We start from the raw sequence: 15,813 nt of genomic DNA, 5'->3' as shown, positions 1-15,813 counted from the left end.
TAGCATCCAGTATTACAGATTTTGCAACTTTTACCTACACAGACTCCCTGAGGTAGTGTTTCCAGCACTATTATTCACATTATTTTGAGTAACTTCCTTTCAATCTCTTCAGTAGTTCAACAGTAATCTTTTATCCCCCTTGTTTTTCTGGACAGGCCTCCTTACCCTGGGCTAAGAAGTGCCAACAACATGACATTTCCCTGCCAAGAAGGGGTGTGCTGTACTGCATCACTGAGAGATTTGCCTTACATAAACACTTGCCAATTTCTTTAGGTCACCCCCCAGCACTGCCAAGAGCTGGGCAGGCCAGCTCTTCTCCCCCGAGACCCGCACGAGTGCCAGCAGACATGCTGGCCAAGCCGCTGTCCCTAGCTGCAGCTGGGGCCAGCTTTGCAGCCAAGGTCAGGGAGCCAGGGAGCATTTCCCTCAGTGTGTTGGGGAAAGGCCCCGGGAAGTTCTGGGTTCCTGCAGCCTGTTTACCACAGGCTGCTTTGTATGGAGCACACCAGCCCTTCTCCACCGACTGGCAGCATGCAGAGCAGGAGAAGGGGCAAGAAAAACCCCGAGGCTCAGGCTGTGGTGGGGGACCCTCAAGGAGCCACCACAGTGGATGAACAAGCCCAAAGCCGGCTCTACGGGTCCTGGGGCCTTGCCTGCGTGAAGGGGGGGAAGAGGGGGCGGGCATTCCCCCACGGCTTGTGAAAAAAAAAAAAAAGAAAAAAAATGAAGGGAAAAAAGCGAGCAGCTGATTCCCTCAACCCCCTGCTGCAGCACCGCGGCAGGCTAGCCCGGAAAGCGGGGGAAGGCGGCTAGCGGGGCGCTCCCCCACACCGAGGGAGCCCTCGGCAAGGACCGAGGGGCCGAGGGAGGCCGAACCGAGCCGTACCAAGCCCAAGCGAGCCGAGCCGAGCCAAAGGGAGCCGAGCCGGGCCGAGGCGAGCCGCCCGCCCCCGGGGCTCTCCCTCCCGCCCTGCCCCACAATGCAGCGCGCGGCGCGGCTGACATGGCGGCCGGGCCGGAGTGAGCCGCTGCCGTCGGGGCCTCCAGCAGCCGGAGCTGGGCATGGCGGGGGCGCAGCCCCGGCACCCTTAGGGCCGCAGCCAGGTACCGGGCCCCGGGGGGCCGGGAGGGGGCTCTCCCGACGGGGTGTGGGTGGCTGGGCGCGCACTGCCCTCTCCCCTCTCTCCTTTCCCCTCTCCCCCCGTGCGCGGCGGGGCGAGGCGGGCGCGGGGGGCACGGTGCCCGCGGAGCCCCCGGCCTCTGCCCGCCCGGCCCCGGCCCCGCCGCCCGCCGAAGCCTCGCAGCCTTGGGGCCGGCCGCTGAAAAGCTGCGAGGGGGGGTTGCGGGCTATCCTTGCCCGCTGGGCCCCCGTCCAGCCCGGCCATGGCCCCTCTTGCTCGCCCAGGGGAGAGGTTCGGGGTTCTGGGCGTCGCGGGGTGCCCGCAGCGCCGCTGGGGATGCCTCCCCTTGGTGCCTGTGGCTCTTTTGTGGGCTCGTCTCGTGTGCGGGTAGAGCTGAACGAGGCTCCAGCTCCTGCAGGACACTGCGATGTGCCAGTTGGCTGAATGTGTCACAGCACCCGAGGCCTTCTTGCTGTTAAGGTTGTTTCTGGGAATAGCAAAGGGGATGAGCTGTGAGGGCGCAGAGGAACAATGTAATCGGGTTCGGGCTGAGGTATTAGGGAGGGACTGGTATGTGAAACAATAGTTCTATCTGCGCGTGGATCCATTAATTCTTTTTGTTTTTCACGCCACCTCTACGTCACTTTGCTTCATGAATGCCTTGCCCTGCCTTTGAGGGTCATTGCATCTGCTTGAAAATAGAGGATACATGATGTTTTTGTTTTACTTACGTTCCCGGCTCTGGGTAGGTGCTTTTGGATAGTCTGACCCCGGATAGTTATGACATAATTATTTCCGAGACAAGAAAAGTAACCCAGACGTGGAAATATGACTTAATTACAGTATCTGACAGAAGAAGCTATATTAGGAGTGAGAGGTCTCCTTTTCAACCATCAGTTATGTAGTGAGCTTTTTTCTACCTAACTTTAGTGAGAATCGCTTCATAAAATTATTTTACGATGAAATTACAGTTTCCCAGAACGTATGTGTTGGGATATGATCCCAGAGGATACATAGAGAGGGATCAGAAAGTTCTTTCTGTATTCTGTTCTTGCACAGAAAACAGCTGGGACTTTGTCTCCTACTCACCTAGCGTAGGAACAGAAACTGCCAGGTGTCACGGGGCACCTGCCCCATACAGGGCATTGCCTGGTTCTTCTTCTGAAGGGAATTACTGCTGCAGGGACAACGGGGAGAAGGATTTCCCTGTGTCGTACCTGAAAGCAAGATATCCCTAGGGAGCTCCTCTTAAATTTCTTGTGGATCTGCTTGTCACGGTTTTGGTATGTATATTCATATTGATAGGCAGTTCAAAATTTTTGCTTGGCTGAGAGTATATCTTGCTTTCTAGTTGTGCTTGTTTTTACATTTTATGAAGTGTTCTTACTAAATCAACTTTAATTATTGTCCCCATCTTGATGAGGTAACGTAATACTGGTACCGAGTATTTATTTTTTTTCATGGGAGGACAGATCCTGCGTTCTGCTTATTGGATTAATTTGCAGCATGGAAGCCATCCAGGGGAAGTCAACATTTCTGATGCTTTTGGCGCATTATCAAACAGCATACAATAATAATCACAAGTTGTTTAATTGTACATAAGTGATAGATCAGTAACTCTTTTAGCACAGAAATACTGAAAACACATTGCGTAAGTTTAGTAACAATGCATACGAATCTCATTTTTACTTTTTAACAGTGCTGTGTACACAGATGTATATGTACCCGTACTATACCCTTGGTTCTGATGTTTTAGTAAATCTTTGGAAAAAACCAGTGCATCACACGTTGCTAGATTACTTACTTAATTTTTATTTCTGCTGCTGTGTAAAAGAAACATTGCCAGCAAGAAGTAACTTTCAGATTTCAGTTTTTGGTGTCAGCAAAACTTGACTTGGGAGTCTGGAATCAGTTTAGTGTTACAAATGGTTATGAATCAATCCATGTGCCAACTATATGAGTGTATTTTTGACAACTCTTCTAAAGTAACAGTTTACAGCATATTTCTTTCAGAAGTGAAAGTGCTGGATCCTAGTAAAGCAGACGTAGGGAAGCTGGTGGTAACGGATCCCTTTGCTTTGGCTGTGGTTTGTGAACTAGTTTGCAGCTGGTACGAGGTAGTGCAAAGGATATCCTAAAGGATTACGGTTTGAGTGGAAGGATCACTGTTAATACAAGATCCAGATAAAGTTCTATGCCAAAAATACACTCTGTCGTATTTTTATTGAGCACAAACAGCACGTAGAAACAGAAGTTTAAGAAGAAGATGGATAGATAAAGTTTGAATACGTAGCTGCTATTTAAGCCAGCCTCATGAGCAGTTCAGGCCTCCAGAAGCTGCTTTAGCCTCTGAAAGGCCTTATGCCTGCGTAGTGCTGCACTGCTTTTTTTCCTCTTTTAACCCCCCCCCCCTTTTTTTTTTCTTTTCCAGCCTTCTACCCTGTATTGGTACAAACGCTGTTTTTGTTCTTAAAAGTTAGAGCTAACTTGGATCAGTTTCCTGATCTGGTTACAGCATGTACCTTGCAACACAGAGCAACATTTGAGGCAGGTGGTACCCCTTTTTTGGCTTCAGAGCTTAAGCCGATTGCGAAACCATGGTGTTTTTCAAAAGTTTAAATGACTAGTGCAGTAAAATTGGGGGCAGACCCAAAACTCACTGAGGCCTTAGGTATCTTTATATGAAATGCAGAGGGAAGGGAAGACGCAGTAATGTAGTCACACAGCCGTTGGGACAGAGGGAGGGTGGCTTTCCTCAGTTTGGAGTGGGATTCGTCAGCAGTAGTAGCTTCAGAAAGTAGTCCTTGGCATTTGCTGTTTGGTGACACACGTCTTTCTTGCCTTCCCAGTCAGTCAGACCAGCTTGTAGGAAACACAACGGCTGTCAATGCAAATAGGAGCTAACCTGTATCAAGCACGTTCTGTATGGATTTCCTGTCTTGCATATCTGCTTGTTTAAGGGCTTAATTGTAGGATAGTTAAACCTAGATAAATTAATGCTAAGCTTTGCATAAAGCAAGGCCTTTCCTGTTACTTCGGTTACAAATGGTACTTACCTAATTCAGATACAACCTCATTACATTTTTATATCCAAAGTTGTTTATCTAATGAATCCTTCTTAGAAGTTTTTAATCCTCCACACTCATGTTTAACATCAGAGCTTCCTACTTGATTATGTATCTTCACTAGGGCCAGAGTGCTGGCTTGCTGTGTCCCTGGTTTTTTGTGTGTTTAATTTTACGTGCGTGTCACTGGCTTCCTTCTCGATAGATTTTCAAAGTATTATACTTACTAGCTTAAATCCTGTTGTTTCTAGAAACAGGAAAGTCTGAGACGCAGTATAGCAGTTACATGCTTGTTACTAAGAATACCTATGGGTTTATTGCTGGTGGAGCCTGAGGCGCTTTAGTGGCCAGTAATCTCTGATAGTTTTAGTTTTAAGTAGTTTGGAAAAACACCAGGGACTGATAACAGTTTGTACTAAGTTATGTGTAGCTTATCATAAAGCAAACATAAACATATTTTTTTAAGCTATTGGCACAGGACAAGGGAGAAGCTTGAGTTGAAGCTTGTGTAAGTTCTCAGATGCAAAAAGGGGCCTGAGGCTATAACCAGTCCTGGAAAGAGGCTCTCCCTCTCCCCTTCGCAGTAGCAGATAGGGCTGTCTGGAGAAGGAGACGTTACCTGGGCTGCAACACGAGCAGAGCGCACAAGACAGCCTTCCCTTTTGTTTCTGGCTGTGGCCTTTGTTTGTTGAAATTCATTTTATTTTGGTTGGAGGTTCAGCTGGGCTGTATTGGAAATCTGCCTGGGGAGGCTGAGGTTTATCACCCCCCTTGCTGCTGGAAGGCAGGGAGGTTTGAGCTGAAGGGAAGATCGTAATGGGACAGATTAATGCAGGTCTCAGATAAAAAGACAGGTCCCTCTATCTCTAGGGAGTGAATACTTTACAGAAAGAGGGTGATAACAGTTGTGTTTATAGTACTTTCTCTCTTATTATTTAATCTAGTTGACCCTGAGGAATCGAAACTTACGAGGCTGCTCAGTTTCCCTTTAGTTGCTCTTCTGCACTCTCAGAGATGTTTTGGGGTGTTTTAGTCAGTTGGGACCGAATTTTAGAACAGGCTTAAAATAATGTCCAAAGATTGCTGAGTTCCTGTATGTTTTCCGGGAAAAACGATGTCTCAGTAGAGGAGGGATCTCTGCAATTCCTCTTAGGGAGAAGCAAAAGAACCAGACAGCACGGGTGTTCCTTGAGCTGCGGCACATCTCCTCCACCTGCCCAAAGGACTGTGATGTGACAGGGGAGCACGAAAATGAGTGGATAGGAAACCAGACATCTTCAGTTCGGCTTCTAAGAATGGCCTGGGTTGGAAGGGACCTTAAAGATCTTCTAACAAGGAAATGATTAAAACAGAAATGCTTTGCGAAAGAGCTTCCTGTCGCAACTCAGCATGCAAGAGCTCACAGTTTCGCTCGGTCTTCACCTTTGAAAAGGCCGTGGCAAAATCTGACCCAAGATGTGCTGTTTTAAAAGGAATTAAATACAGTTGAACAACTTGGGATGAAGGAGTAACAGGGCGAGTGGGTCGAAGTATCTTATTGAAAGTGTTTTTTTGTGTTGGTTTTTTGTTCGTTGGTTTTGTTTTGGAAGCATTACCATGAATTTTTGCAATTCAAATGCAGAATTTTCTAATGGTAGTCTGAGAGAACAAGGAAACAAAAGAATCTGGCAGAAATGAAAGTGAAACAATCTCGCTCCTTCATTTTGTGAGCCTGAAATGAATTCTACGATAGAGAAATCTAAGTTGATTTTAAACATTTTAAAAATGGATCGTTGTAGGTGTGTATAGATTTAATTGCTTTCTAGAATTTGAGGTCAGATGGTGTGTTGTCTGACCTCGAGCTGCTGTATTTCAGCCAGATGATTTTTCTTCAGAGTGCCAAGAACTGAGCTAGATTTCAGAGGAGTAACTGGCACTGTGCATTCAGGAAAAAAGAAAAGGGAAACCGAATCCCCTGTAACACCAGGACATTGAGGAATACGCTGAAATGATTTCAACAACTGAATCCTTCCCCACGTTGCAGATGAAAAACTCTGCTTTTGTTGCCAACCTGCCTGGGAGAAAATTCTGTTTTCATTCCAGGTCTGGCAATTGGTATGGGCCTGAGCTTGTGAATAAGACATGCCATCCAGGTTTCTACAAAGATGCCACCTCAGCAGTGATTCACTCTGCTCCAGCATTGTGTTTCCAACCTTATTATTCCTTTTGGAGGCACTCCTTTCTCTCCTCCCGTTTCCTTCTCTTCCCTCCCCAGTGCCTGGTACCTGGCAGAGGAGGAAGACTCTTTTTTTAGGCTGTCTTGCTTTTAGTAGTGGTCTCTATTTTCTTTTTAGTGTTGAAGTTTTGTTAATTGGTACATACTGTAGTTCTTTGTGAGCTGGGTAATGAGGTTGATATTGAGTGTGTTAAAGCAGCTCAGGTTATTTTTAATTTGCTAAATCATTTCAGTATTAATAATAAAATAACCCTAAATACAATTCTATTGCACATGTATTTAAGATTCTGAATTGTATGTGGAACTCTTATTTTTTTTGTTACAATCTTGACTAAATTGCATAAGCGATCTTTATTTTTATTTCTTTGTTATAAAGAATAGCTCTGTTTTTTTTAACCTTAACTACTTGCATTTGATTATACTCACTCTCTTAATGTGTAACTGCATTATAGTATTCAATTTCTTAGAGTGATAGTTTTAAATGTGGCAGGAAAAATCTAAGGAAACTGCTAATAGAAAGTATGTCACGTTTGTGCATTTGATTAGAGCTTATATATTCTCTTTGAATGTGTAACTATATTCTTATTGAATGGATGAGATCAAATTGTTTGAGTTCAGAGTAGATTTTTTGTGGATTTTTTTAAGCCTTCTTTTACGATCTGAACTTAACAATTTGACAGTTAGAAGAAGCAGAGCTAAACGAAGCTCTCCTTTTGCTCCAATGCCACATTTTTATGGTAACTTCAAGCTGGCCTTCCTGCCAAGAGTTGTTGTTCCAGGGCACTTGTGCTGCTTTGCTGTTCCCCCCTGCTGCTGCTGCTGCTGCTGCTCCTCCCTGGTGCCAGCGAGATGTCCAGCTGGGCTGAGCTGCAGAAGTGCTCGAGGGAGTGCCTGAGGATTGGGAGTAAGGAGCTGGGGCTGGAAAAAAGGCTTCTTGCTCCATCAGGGCTGGGGCCAACCTACAGCGAATGCAAAAGCGTGGCCTGGGTGTGCTCTAGTCCAGGGTCGAATGGTGGTGTGGGTGTCAGAAACGAAAGTGGAACTGCTCTCTGCCTTCCTTCGCCGTGTTCCTCACCCTGAAAATGAGCAACTAAAGCATGAGGAGGAGTTTAGAATTTAAAAAGTTTTCCCCTGCATTTTCTTTTGTTTCCATTCAAAAAAAAAAAAAAAAAAAAAAAAAACACCTTTGCAGGAGAGCAGCAGATTGTTGGCAGATAGCAGAGTGCTGCATGTAGCTGTGACATCTGTAGGGGATGGAGCAGCGCTTCCAACAGGTGACCAGGCACACGAGTGCGTTGAGCCCACCTGGGCCCTTCTCCCTGAGTGACTCTGGTATGGGTGGGCCATCGTTTCTGGTGCTGGGCTAATAAAAATTGCTGTGGGAAAGGGCAGCTGCAATACAAAGGCAAATACTGCTTAATCTTCTGGATTTTTGGTATTTGTTTTTTCATCTACAAGTGTGAGCTGGGTGTAATCAGTGTTCGGTAGAGAACACTGATGACTTTGTGACCTAAAATGCCTAGCTGCTGGAATGGATGTACTAGTATGGATTTTTTTTCCTTTTTTAAGATTTCTTATTAAATGCTCTGATGCTGTCATTAACTTCATAACAATTCTTAGTTTTTCTTTTGGTTTTGTTTTTAATTTTTCTGAAACATAAAGCATATTTTGGTGATATCAACAGAGGCTTAAGCTATCCATTTTTAGTGTGTGGTTTGCATCCTGACGTATTTCCTGGCTTGTGTCTCTTCAGAGTGAGAGATAGTAGCTACATTATATAGCCTGAAAAAAATTACTGTCCTTTATACTGATTATATTCAGAAAAAAAGAGATTTTTAACAGACATTTTAATCTGATCCATTTGTTTTTTTTTCCTTTTTTAAGTACAAAAGTACATTGTGTTACTCCTAATTGTTTTAATCCATTGAATTTTTTGGTTATTCCTTCACTAAACGATAAGCTACTTATTTGGATAGTTTCTCTAAAACCCAGAAATTGCTATGGATCACGCTTCTAACTACTAAGTATGTAGGTGGACAGGAAGGAGAGAAGCTCTATTCCAGAATTCCAAATCTGGCTATAGCTGTACCAAATTGATTTTATTTTATATCTAATACATCATTCTCATTTTTTTTTCTATCTGAAGGTTGTTTAAAAAGAAAAAAACACAGGCTCTTGCTACAGATTATTTTTCTTCATTTTTTATATAAGTGAGTGTAGTTCCTTAAAAACAGGTTCCATTATTCATGCTTAGCTTTCCATTGCAACACCAATCTTTGAGTTGTCTCCAAAATAAAACTCAGATGATATACCCCTTCAAGAACAGAAGGTTAGATAAGTCAAGGTAATGTGCAGCTAAACAAAATACCTACTGCTTCTGTTTTTTTGACTAATGAAAATCTTACTTAATTGATGGCAATTAACGTGTGAGAATTGTATGTGTTAAATGTTGTGCTTCAGTATCTGTGGATGTAGGTGGTAGGTCAGATGTCAGATTTATTCCTAATAGTTTGAGTTATATCACTAAATATTTTTTCAGTTAATGAAATGGAGCCTGTATGCTGGAAACTGAATTAGCTTTCTTGAGCAGTGTGTTTTATTGTCTGGTATTTTTTAGATGTGTTATTTCTTCAAATTTTCAGTGTAGTTGCAGATATCTTGTTTTTTATTTTTTTTCCCAAAGCCAAAAATAGGAAGAAAAGAAAAAAGCAAGCTGTTGGCAGTTGAATCAGAGTGTTTTTTTACCACATTCTGCCATTTTTTTTTCTTCATATTGCCCCCCTTTTAAACAGAAGTAAAATTTATAAAATTTTCATGAGTTTTATTTTAATATGGAATGTGTTATGAAAATTCACTTATGCCTGTAGGGGGGAACATGCTTCCTCTATAACCATTAGGAGTTTCACTTTTCTTGAGAGAGGCTTATTTTAATGTTTGCTATGTAGAGCTTTGGTATTTTCCCTTCCGTTTACAAATGTGTATCATTTCTTCAGCAGACAATCAGCCACGATCCTTGCCTGCACAGTGGATTTAAAATCAACTTTAAATTACTGAAGAATTGCACTTCAAGTGGTCTCAAGAGACTGGAGAAGCAGGTCTTCACTATAATGGAAGAGGCCAAGAGCTCAAAGAATGGAAATCATGACCCAAGGAAGTCTGTCCGTCTTGTCTGTGAGGAAGGCAAAGCAGTCAAAGTTACAAATAATCAAAATTATAAACATAATAGAAATGACAAATCTGTGAAGGATATTGGGAGAAGTTCTCCAAGTGGGAACAACAGCAAAAAAAATAAACAAAATGATGTTTTTCAGGAAAAACAAGGAGAAAATAAATCATGCAAAGTTAATAGTTGTAATCCTGGAACTAAAGATACGGTATCAAACGTTCAGGATCGAAGTCATGGAAAAGCAAAAAAAAATTCTAATACGTCATCAGCAATGGAAAACCTGAAACAAGCAAAAGCTCAACAAGTGGGAGAAAACTTTCCAGGCTCCCATGTTTCAGGGAATGGGGTCAGTATGGGAACCTTAACAGCTACTCAAAAAGGGAAACTGGCATTGGAAAATCCACTGGGAGTTCATACATTGGAGACCGGTGTTGAGCAAACTGGTGATCCTGGTAAGACTGCTTCAGATCAAAGAAAACTGGAACAGAAGCATGATGACTTCAGTGAGTATTATTCAGCACTGCTTTACTTGTTTTTGTTCTGGTAAAATTGTTAACAATCTGAAATGGGCTTTGAAATGTTTCTATTTTTTTTTACACATAGAGTAAGTTGCTGACTGCATTTACAGAGAACATATTAATATAAGCATATTACATAGAGCATAAGAGATTATGCTGTCCCTTTTTCTTCTGCCTAAGACCTAAATGTCTTTGCAAGAGACTTAGAGTGCGTGGGTTTCAGGCAATTTTGGAATATAATGTCTTGGGCGGGGGGAGAACCCTTCATAATATCACTGCCATTTATGGAAATGCCAGGTATTCCTGCTTTTCAGAAAGAACAGGAGAAAAAATCTGCAAGAAAACGTTTTTTTTTATGGGTACAAGGAAAATATTTACCTTTTTTCTGAGGTTGTTAGATTCTTTTTCTTACTAAAAATGCTTAAAAGATGATTTGGCAGATGGCTGTTTAATTTAGGGAGCTGTGGAATGCTTCCCATCCATCAGTGGTTACCCTTATGAGTGTTCAATTTTTTTGTCTTTTTCAATTTCAAAATGAAATATCTGGATCAGGATTTGTCTCATTTCAAGTTAGCTCCTCATCACAGACTTAGTCACGCTTCTTCAGAACACAGTATTTTCTAATAAAATACTGCTTTACAACTGCAGTGTCAGAGTGCAGAGCTTCTACTTGAAATACTACCCACTACTGCGACAGCTACAGGAGTGGCTTGTGGGGCAATACAAGGGAAAATATTAAAGTGCATATTTTTTTAGCTATGCTTATAAAAAAAAAAACTTAACAGGAAAAACAAGTTGAAATGGCAGCGTCCTCTGATCAGCCAGCTCTTTGTAGACTGCCATCATGTGCTGTAGGGACCATCTGTCACTGACAAACTAGGACTTGAAAACTTGCTCACTTTTTTTTTCCTAGTTAGTCGGGGAGGTGGAGGGTGTAAAGATCTTGGATATTAAAAAAAAAAAAGGGGTGGGGAGGAAACCCTCTCACCTTCGGTGATGCAAAAACTACTGGAAGAATTTAAGGTGAAGATGTTTGTAGAGCTTAATGAGCTATGAACAACTCATAGGCATCTGGAGGAACTGGACTTCTGGAATTGACTGGTGTGTTTGTGAGCAGCAGCGTTCCAGAACTCCGTGGTTGCTAGCCCTTGGTGGCAAGGTGTCACGGTCTGTTCAGGTGCAACTCCAACAGCCTTCTGACCTGAGTGGTTGAAATATCTGGTAACTGGTGTTGAAAAGTGATTTGGATGAGTGTCTTTAAAGCTATTTTCTGACTGTTTCCATAGCAAAATGTATTGGGTGAAAAAAGAAAAAATATGCCTAGTATTTTTATTTCTGTGAAGTATAGCATCGGGATCTTGTGTTCTCTGTTGTGAAGAACAAAAGATGTTTTTTGCCTTGAAGAACTTGGTAGAGACTATGAAGTTAGATCTGCAATACAGAACCAATCTACCTTGTTTTTTTCTTCTCTTTTTGTTAGTGTGCTTAGTAATACAACAGCCTTTGAAGTCTCTCCAAAATATTTGTTAACATACTGGAAAGATTCTAATGTCTAAGGTGATTTTGGTCAGGTGGTCAGATTTTGGACAAAAAAAAAAAAAAAAAAAAAAAAAAAAAAAAACAAAAAAAAAAACTAGAATATAGCTCCAGTTTGTGTCTGGCTTCTTAATGAGATGCTCTTAACTGCTTTGGCTTCTGTACTCTAACCTCTACTTTCTTCTGAAGAAAATGACTGTTTCTTTCTCTAGGTAAAATAAAGAATTCTGAACCAGCTAAAGAACATACCTTGGAAGCTGATTATTTAGAAAACGCTGCTGTTATTGATGAATCTAATCTGACAGCTGAACAGCAACTGGGATTGAAACAAGCTGAAGAGCGTCTGGAAAGAGATTATATCTCCCGACTTGAAAAAGTAGGTTGAGTTATTTATCAGCTAAAAAAGAAAATGGATGTCTTCTTTCACTGTCATCACCATGTTTCAGGTTGGGTGGTATTTCCACTGTAGCCTGTTGCCTTTGTTTCTCTTCTTCATGGTGAATCACTTTAGTGATACTAACCGTAGTAGTTGACTAGTCATTTGTTGTGACAGAATATACAGATTGAAAATCTACTGTTCCTTTTTTTGGCACATGGAGTGTTTATAGAACAGTATTTAAAAAAAAAAAAAAAATCTGCAGACCTAAAGGTTTTCAGTTTTATATTTATCTCAGATTTTCTAGGAAGTCCAGTTACCTGGAAACTCAGGTTATAGGATTGAAAAGCACTTCATTACACCTTCAGTGTATTAGCCTTTTCCCAGTACAAATGACCTCTGTTGAAGACAAAACCTTAATGTTTTTCTAAGCTGTTTTAGTAATCTCCAGTGAAACAAATGTTGATGTAATTATAGGTAACTCAGAAGTTTTTTCTTGATGTCTAACCTGAGTGTCTCTTGGAACATTTTAATCCCTCATATGCTGTCCTAAGATCTTACTTTCTTCAGCAACTTTCTACACACTTGAAGATCATTACCATTTCTTGTCTTCTTGAGACTCCCTAGTTGTTCTTTGGTCGTAGGTTTTTTTTTAGTTGTGTTTCATTCCTGTTGCTTTTTTCTGGGCTTTTACCACCTGGCCCATGTTACTGTAGTATCCAAAAATAGACATGGTCGTTCAGCTGAAGTCTTACATATAAAGAAGAAAGCTGGTTTCATCTATCTGAAATAGAGCATCATGTTTAGGATATCTGTTTTTTTGTTTTTTAGTAGCAATAGGATTTTTGGCTTAGAATTGTTAAGGTTGGAAAAGACCTCCGAGATCATCTGGTCCAAAATCATCTGGTCTGGCTTGTAGTTGGACCTGTTCCCCACATCCTTTTCTTAAGAAATGTCCAACCAGGTGTCCTCTGCCCTGTATTTCTTGCAGTTGACAATATCTAAGGAGGAACAATATTTTGCTTTGATACAATTTAATTGCAAGTTACTTATTCCATTTCTCTCATTTGTTGTGATCACTGAATTATTATCATCTAACCAAGTCTGTAGGCTCTCCCAATGGTATCTTTCTCATGTGTAGTCAACATATACTGTATTGCATTTCATAAATCTTTAACAAAAATATGAAAGATTCTCACCCCAGAAGGACCCCTGTTGAAAACTATTTGGCACACGTGTTTAGGCTGGTGGTAAACCAGCCTAAGGGTGTGTGCTCTGAGGACTGTTTTCTTAGCAGCTTCATTCTCTTATTGTTCTTTATTTAGATAGTATTTACAGTCTCCTTTTTAGAGTGATACTGTCAAGTGACCAAAATGCTGTAAAATTCAAGATGCAACATCTGCTGTTTCTTCAAGCTCTATGATTTTCTTTTAGAAAGGCAACCCTGAAATTGGTTTAGTACAGTTTGTTTATAGCATCTATGACCCACTTTTTTCCTATATGCTTATTAATAAAACGTATTTATTACAGTATTTTTCCAGACACTAATACTGACTGGCCTCTAATTCATTGGCTCATCCTCTGTAGCATTTTAAAGATAGTCTCGAGTTTTTCTTTTCTAGTGATCTGGAACCTTCCCTTTAAAATCTAGCTGGCTATGAGGTGGATTGGCAGTGTGAATGGCCAAGCACAAACTTCACCAGACCTGGCTTCTTCTAAGGCATCTGATTTACTCAAATATTAGTATGTGGGTTTTCTATTGTTTGTTTCTCATTCTTTCATAAGTCTTATGCATAGCTAGATGATGAAAATAGGCTTTATGACAGAGGCAAAATAAAAAGCATTACGTGATTCAACCTTTCTGGCAATAATATCTGTTGGCATAATACTACAGATCAGTGTAGGAAAGAAATATCCAATCATTTTTTAATACTGTTTTTGCTGATAGTTTTAGAAGAGTGTTAAAGTATTATTTTTGATCTGCTTCAGTCATCAGCTATTGAATACTTGAGCTAGCCAAATGTAACTGTAGGTTGTGTTCCAAATAGGTGTTTAATTTGACTTTATTAGGTAACAATCTCATAAAAAATAAGGATGAAGAGGCTTAGTAATAAGTGTCATGACAGTGTTACTGTAAATTGATCTGTAGTTGGAGACTCAGACCTTTATCTTTTGCTTTGGGGAAAAAAACGAAAGGAAAATAGATTCAGTATATGGAAAAACTTGCCCAAATTCAGCAGTTGTTTAGATCTTCAGTATAAGAAATAAGTGTTCTCTGTTCATTCATTGTTATGTCACTGTTTAAACAGCTGTTGTTTTCGGTATACTTTTCAGAATTAGTAAACATGGATATTATAGAATTAGGATGAAAATTCTAAGTAGGTGTTTTTTCCTCTTTCCTCATTGTAACTGATAACAATTAGTAGAAAAGCCCTAACAAGTCTGCAGGAAAACGAAGGCTTTTCTTTGGGGCCTGCTCAAGAACGACATGAGGAAGAAATGTCCCTCTTGGTCTTTGATGTGCACATATCAAAAGGTTTCCTATAGCTGTGTTTTATTAGAGTAAGAAAACAACTGCAGGATAATGCAGATTAAAGTAGAATTTTGAGAACTACACTCCATCTTTGCAGATGCCTTTTGATCTTGCAGTTCTTGGTGTTTTCTTGGTTGAAAAACTTTACATTGTGCCCTCTTGGACCCTAGGAATATGATGCTATTTTTTTTTCCCATTGTATCCTTAGGCTTGTCTGGTCAGCTGCTTCTTGCAGACTCTCAGGTCTCTCAGCTCCCCATTTGGATACTCTGTCTCTCCCAGCCTGTCCATCCAAAATGCTGAGCATAACAAATTATTACTCAAAATGGAATAATCTTATCCTATGTCAGAGGATCCCACCTTATCCAGAGTATAGTCACCAATAAGTCAGAAACTAGCTATCTTCCTCCTTGTTGGCCAGCTGAGCCCTTTTAAATAGGAGAAAAAAAAAAAAAAGCAGTACTTGCACAGTGCGCTCTGAATATGCTAGCCAAACAACACCATCTGTCATAACATGTATAGTAGATAATGTGATGAATACTTCCCATTTTCTCGTCAGAGAAAGGCAGATAGATGGTGAGATTTAATAAATCCATAGTTATTAAAAGCTTGAGCTGACAAGGGAATGGCTTACTGGCCTTTAGTTCTGCCTTAAGAGGCATGAACTCTTCAGTCTTAATCTTGCATCACTAAAATCTACTGAGAAGTGTAATGTCCAATTCATCTCATTTCCTTTCTTCACGCTCCCCACGTGTCATATGGGTAAAAATCCATTTCCACCGTGTTTTCTGAAGATTAGTTAATGTTTGCAAAGCACCTTGACATTACAATTGTTACATAATTGTTAAATAGAATTTGTTATTCAAACAGTAAGTTTTTCAGACACGACTGGCAGAAACATTTTCTTTTAATCTATGGCCATTTTTCCCCAGCGCTCCCCAGAATACACCAACTGTCAGTATCTATGCAAGCTCTGCTTAGTTCACATTGAAAATATCCAGGGAGCTCACAAGCATATTAAAGAAAAACGTCATAAGAAAAATATAATGGTAAGTTAACAAATAAAAATTATGAATGACTCTTTCTTTTTTTTAAAAAAAAAAAAAAAAAAAAAAAGATTTTTTTTTGTTTTATGGTGTGTTTTCTTTGGTCATCTTCATTTAGGTGAAAGTTTGTGTATGCTGAGCAGAGATCCACAAATTTCTGTTGCTCCTTTTCTGTTTGAGAGGAAGGGCTTGATATCTGTCCAGACAGAGAGGAAAGAACATTTTTGGTCATTGCTT

General features: G+C 40.8%; 1 protein-coding gene across 5 annotated transcripts in view; it reads left to right on the top strand.

The window, feature by feature from the left end:
* Window positions 1-954: 954 nt before the first annotated feature.
* Window positions 955-15,813, top strand: part of TUT4 (terminal uridylyl transferase 4) — a 44,015-nt gene continuing 29,156 nt past the window's right edge. Inside the window, exons 1-4 of one of the 5 annotated variants that reach the window (XM_035332886.1) lie at window positions 955-1,104; window positions 9,398-10,070; window positions 11,834-11,997; window positions 15,463-15,579. In XM_035332886.1, the coding sequence (XP_035188777.1) occupies window positions 9,509-10,070; window positions 11,834-11,997; window positions 15,463-15,579 (843 nt within the window). In that variant the 5' untranslated portion in view covers window positions 955-1,104; window positions 9,398-9,508. Of the gene's footprint in view, window positions 1,105-1,603; window positions 1,867-9,394; window positions 10,071-11,833; window positions 11,998-15,462; window positions 15,580-15,813 lie in introns of those variants that run through there. The other 4 variants (XM_035332884.1, XM_035332887.1, XM_035332882.1 and 1 more) reach the window with 4 other exon arrangements.

The sequence above is a fragment of the Oxyura jamaicensis genome, chromosome 8, assembly GCF_011077185.1.
Source record: "Oxyura jamaicensis isolate SHBP4307 breed ruddy duck chromosome 8, BPBGC_Ojam_1.0, whole genome shotgun sequence".
Classification (NCBI taxonomy): domain Eukaryota; kingdom Metazoa; phylum Chordata; class Aves; order Anseriformes; family Anatidae; genus Oxyura; species Oxyura jamaicensis.
This window is presented reverse-complemented; position numbering and strand designations above follow the sequence as displayed.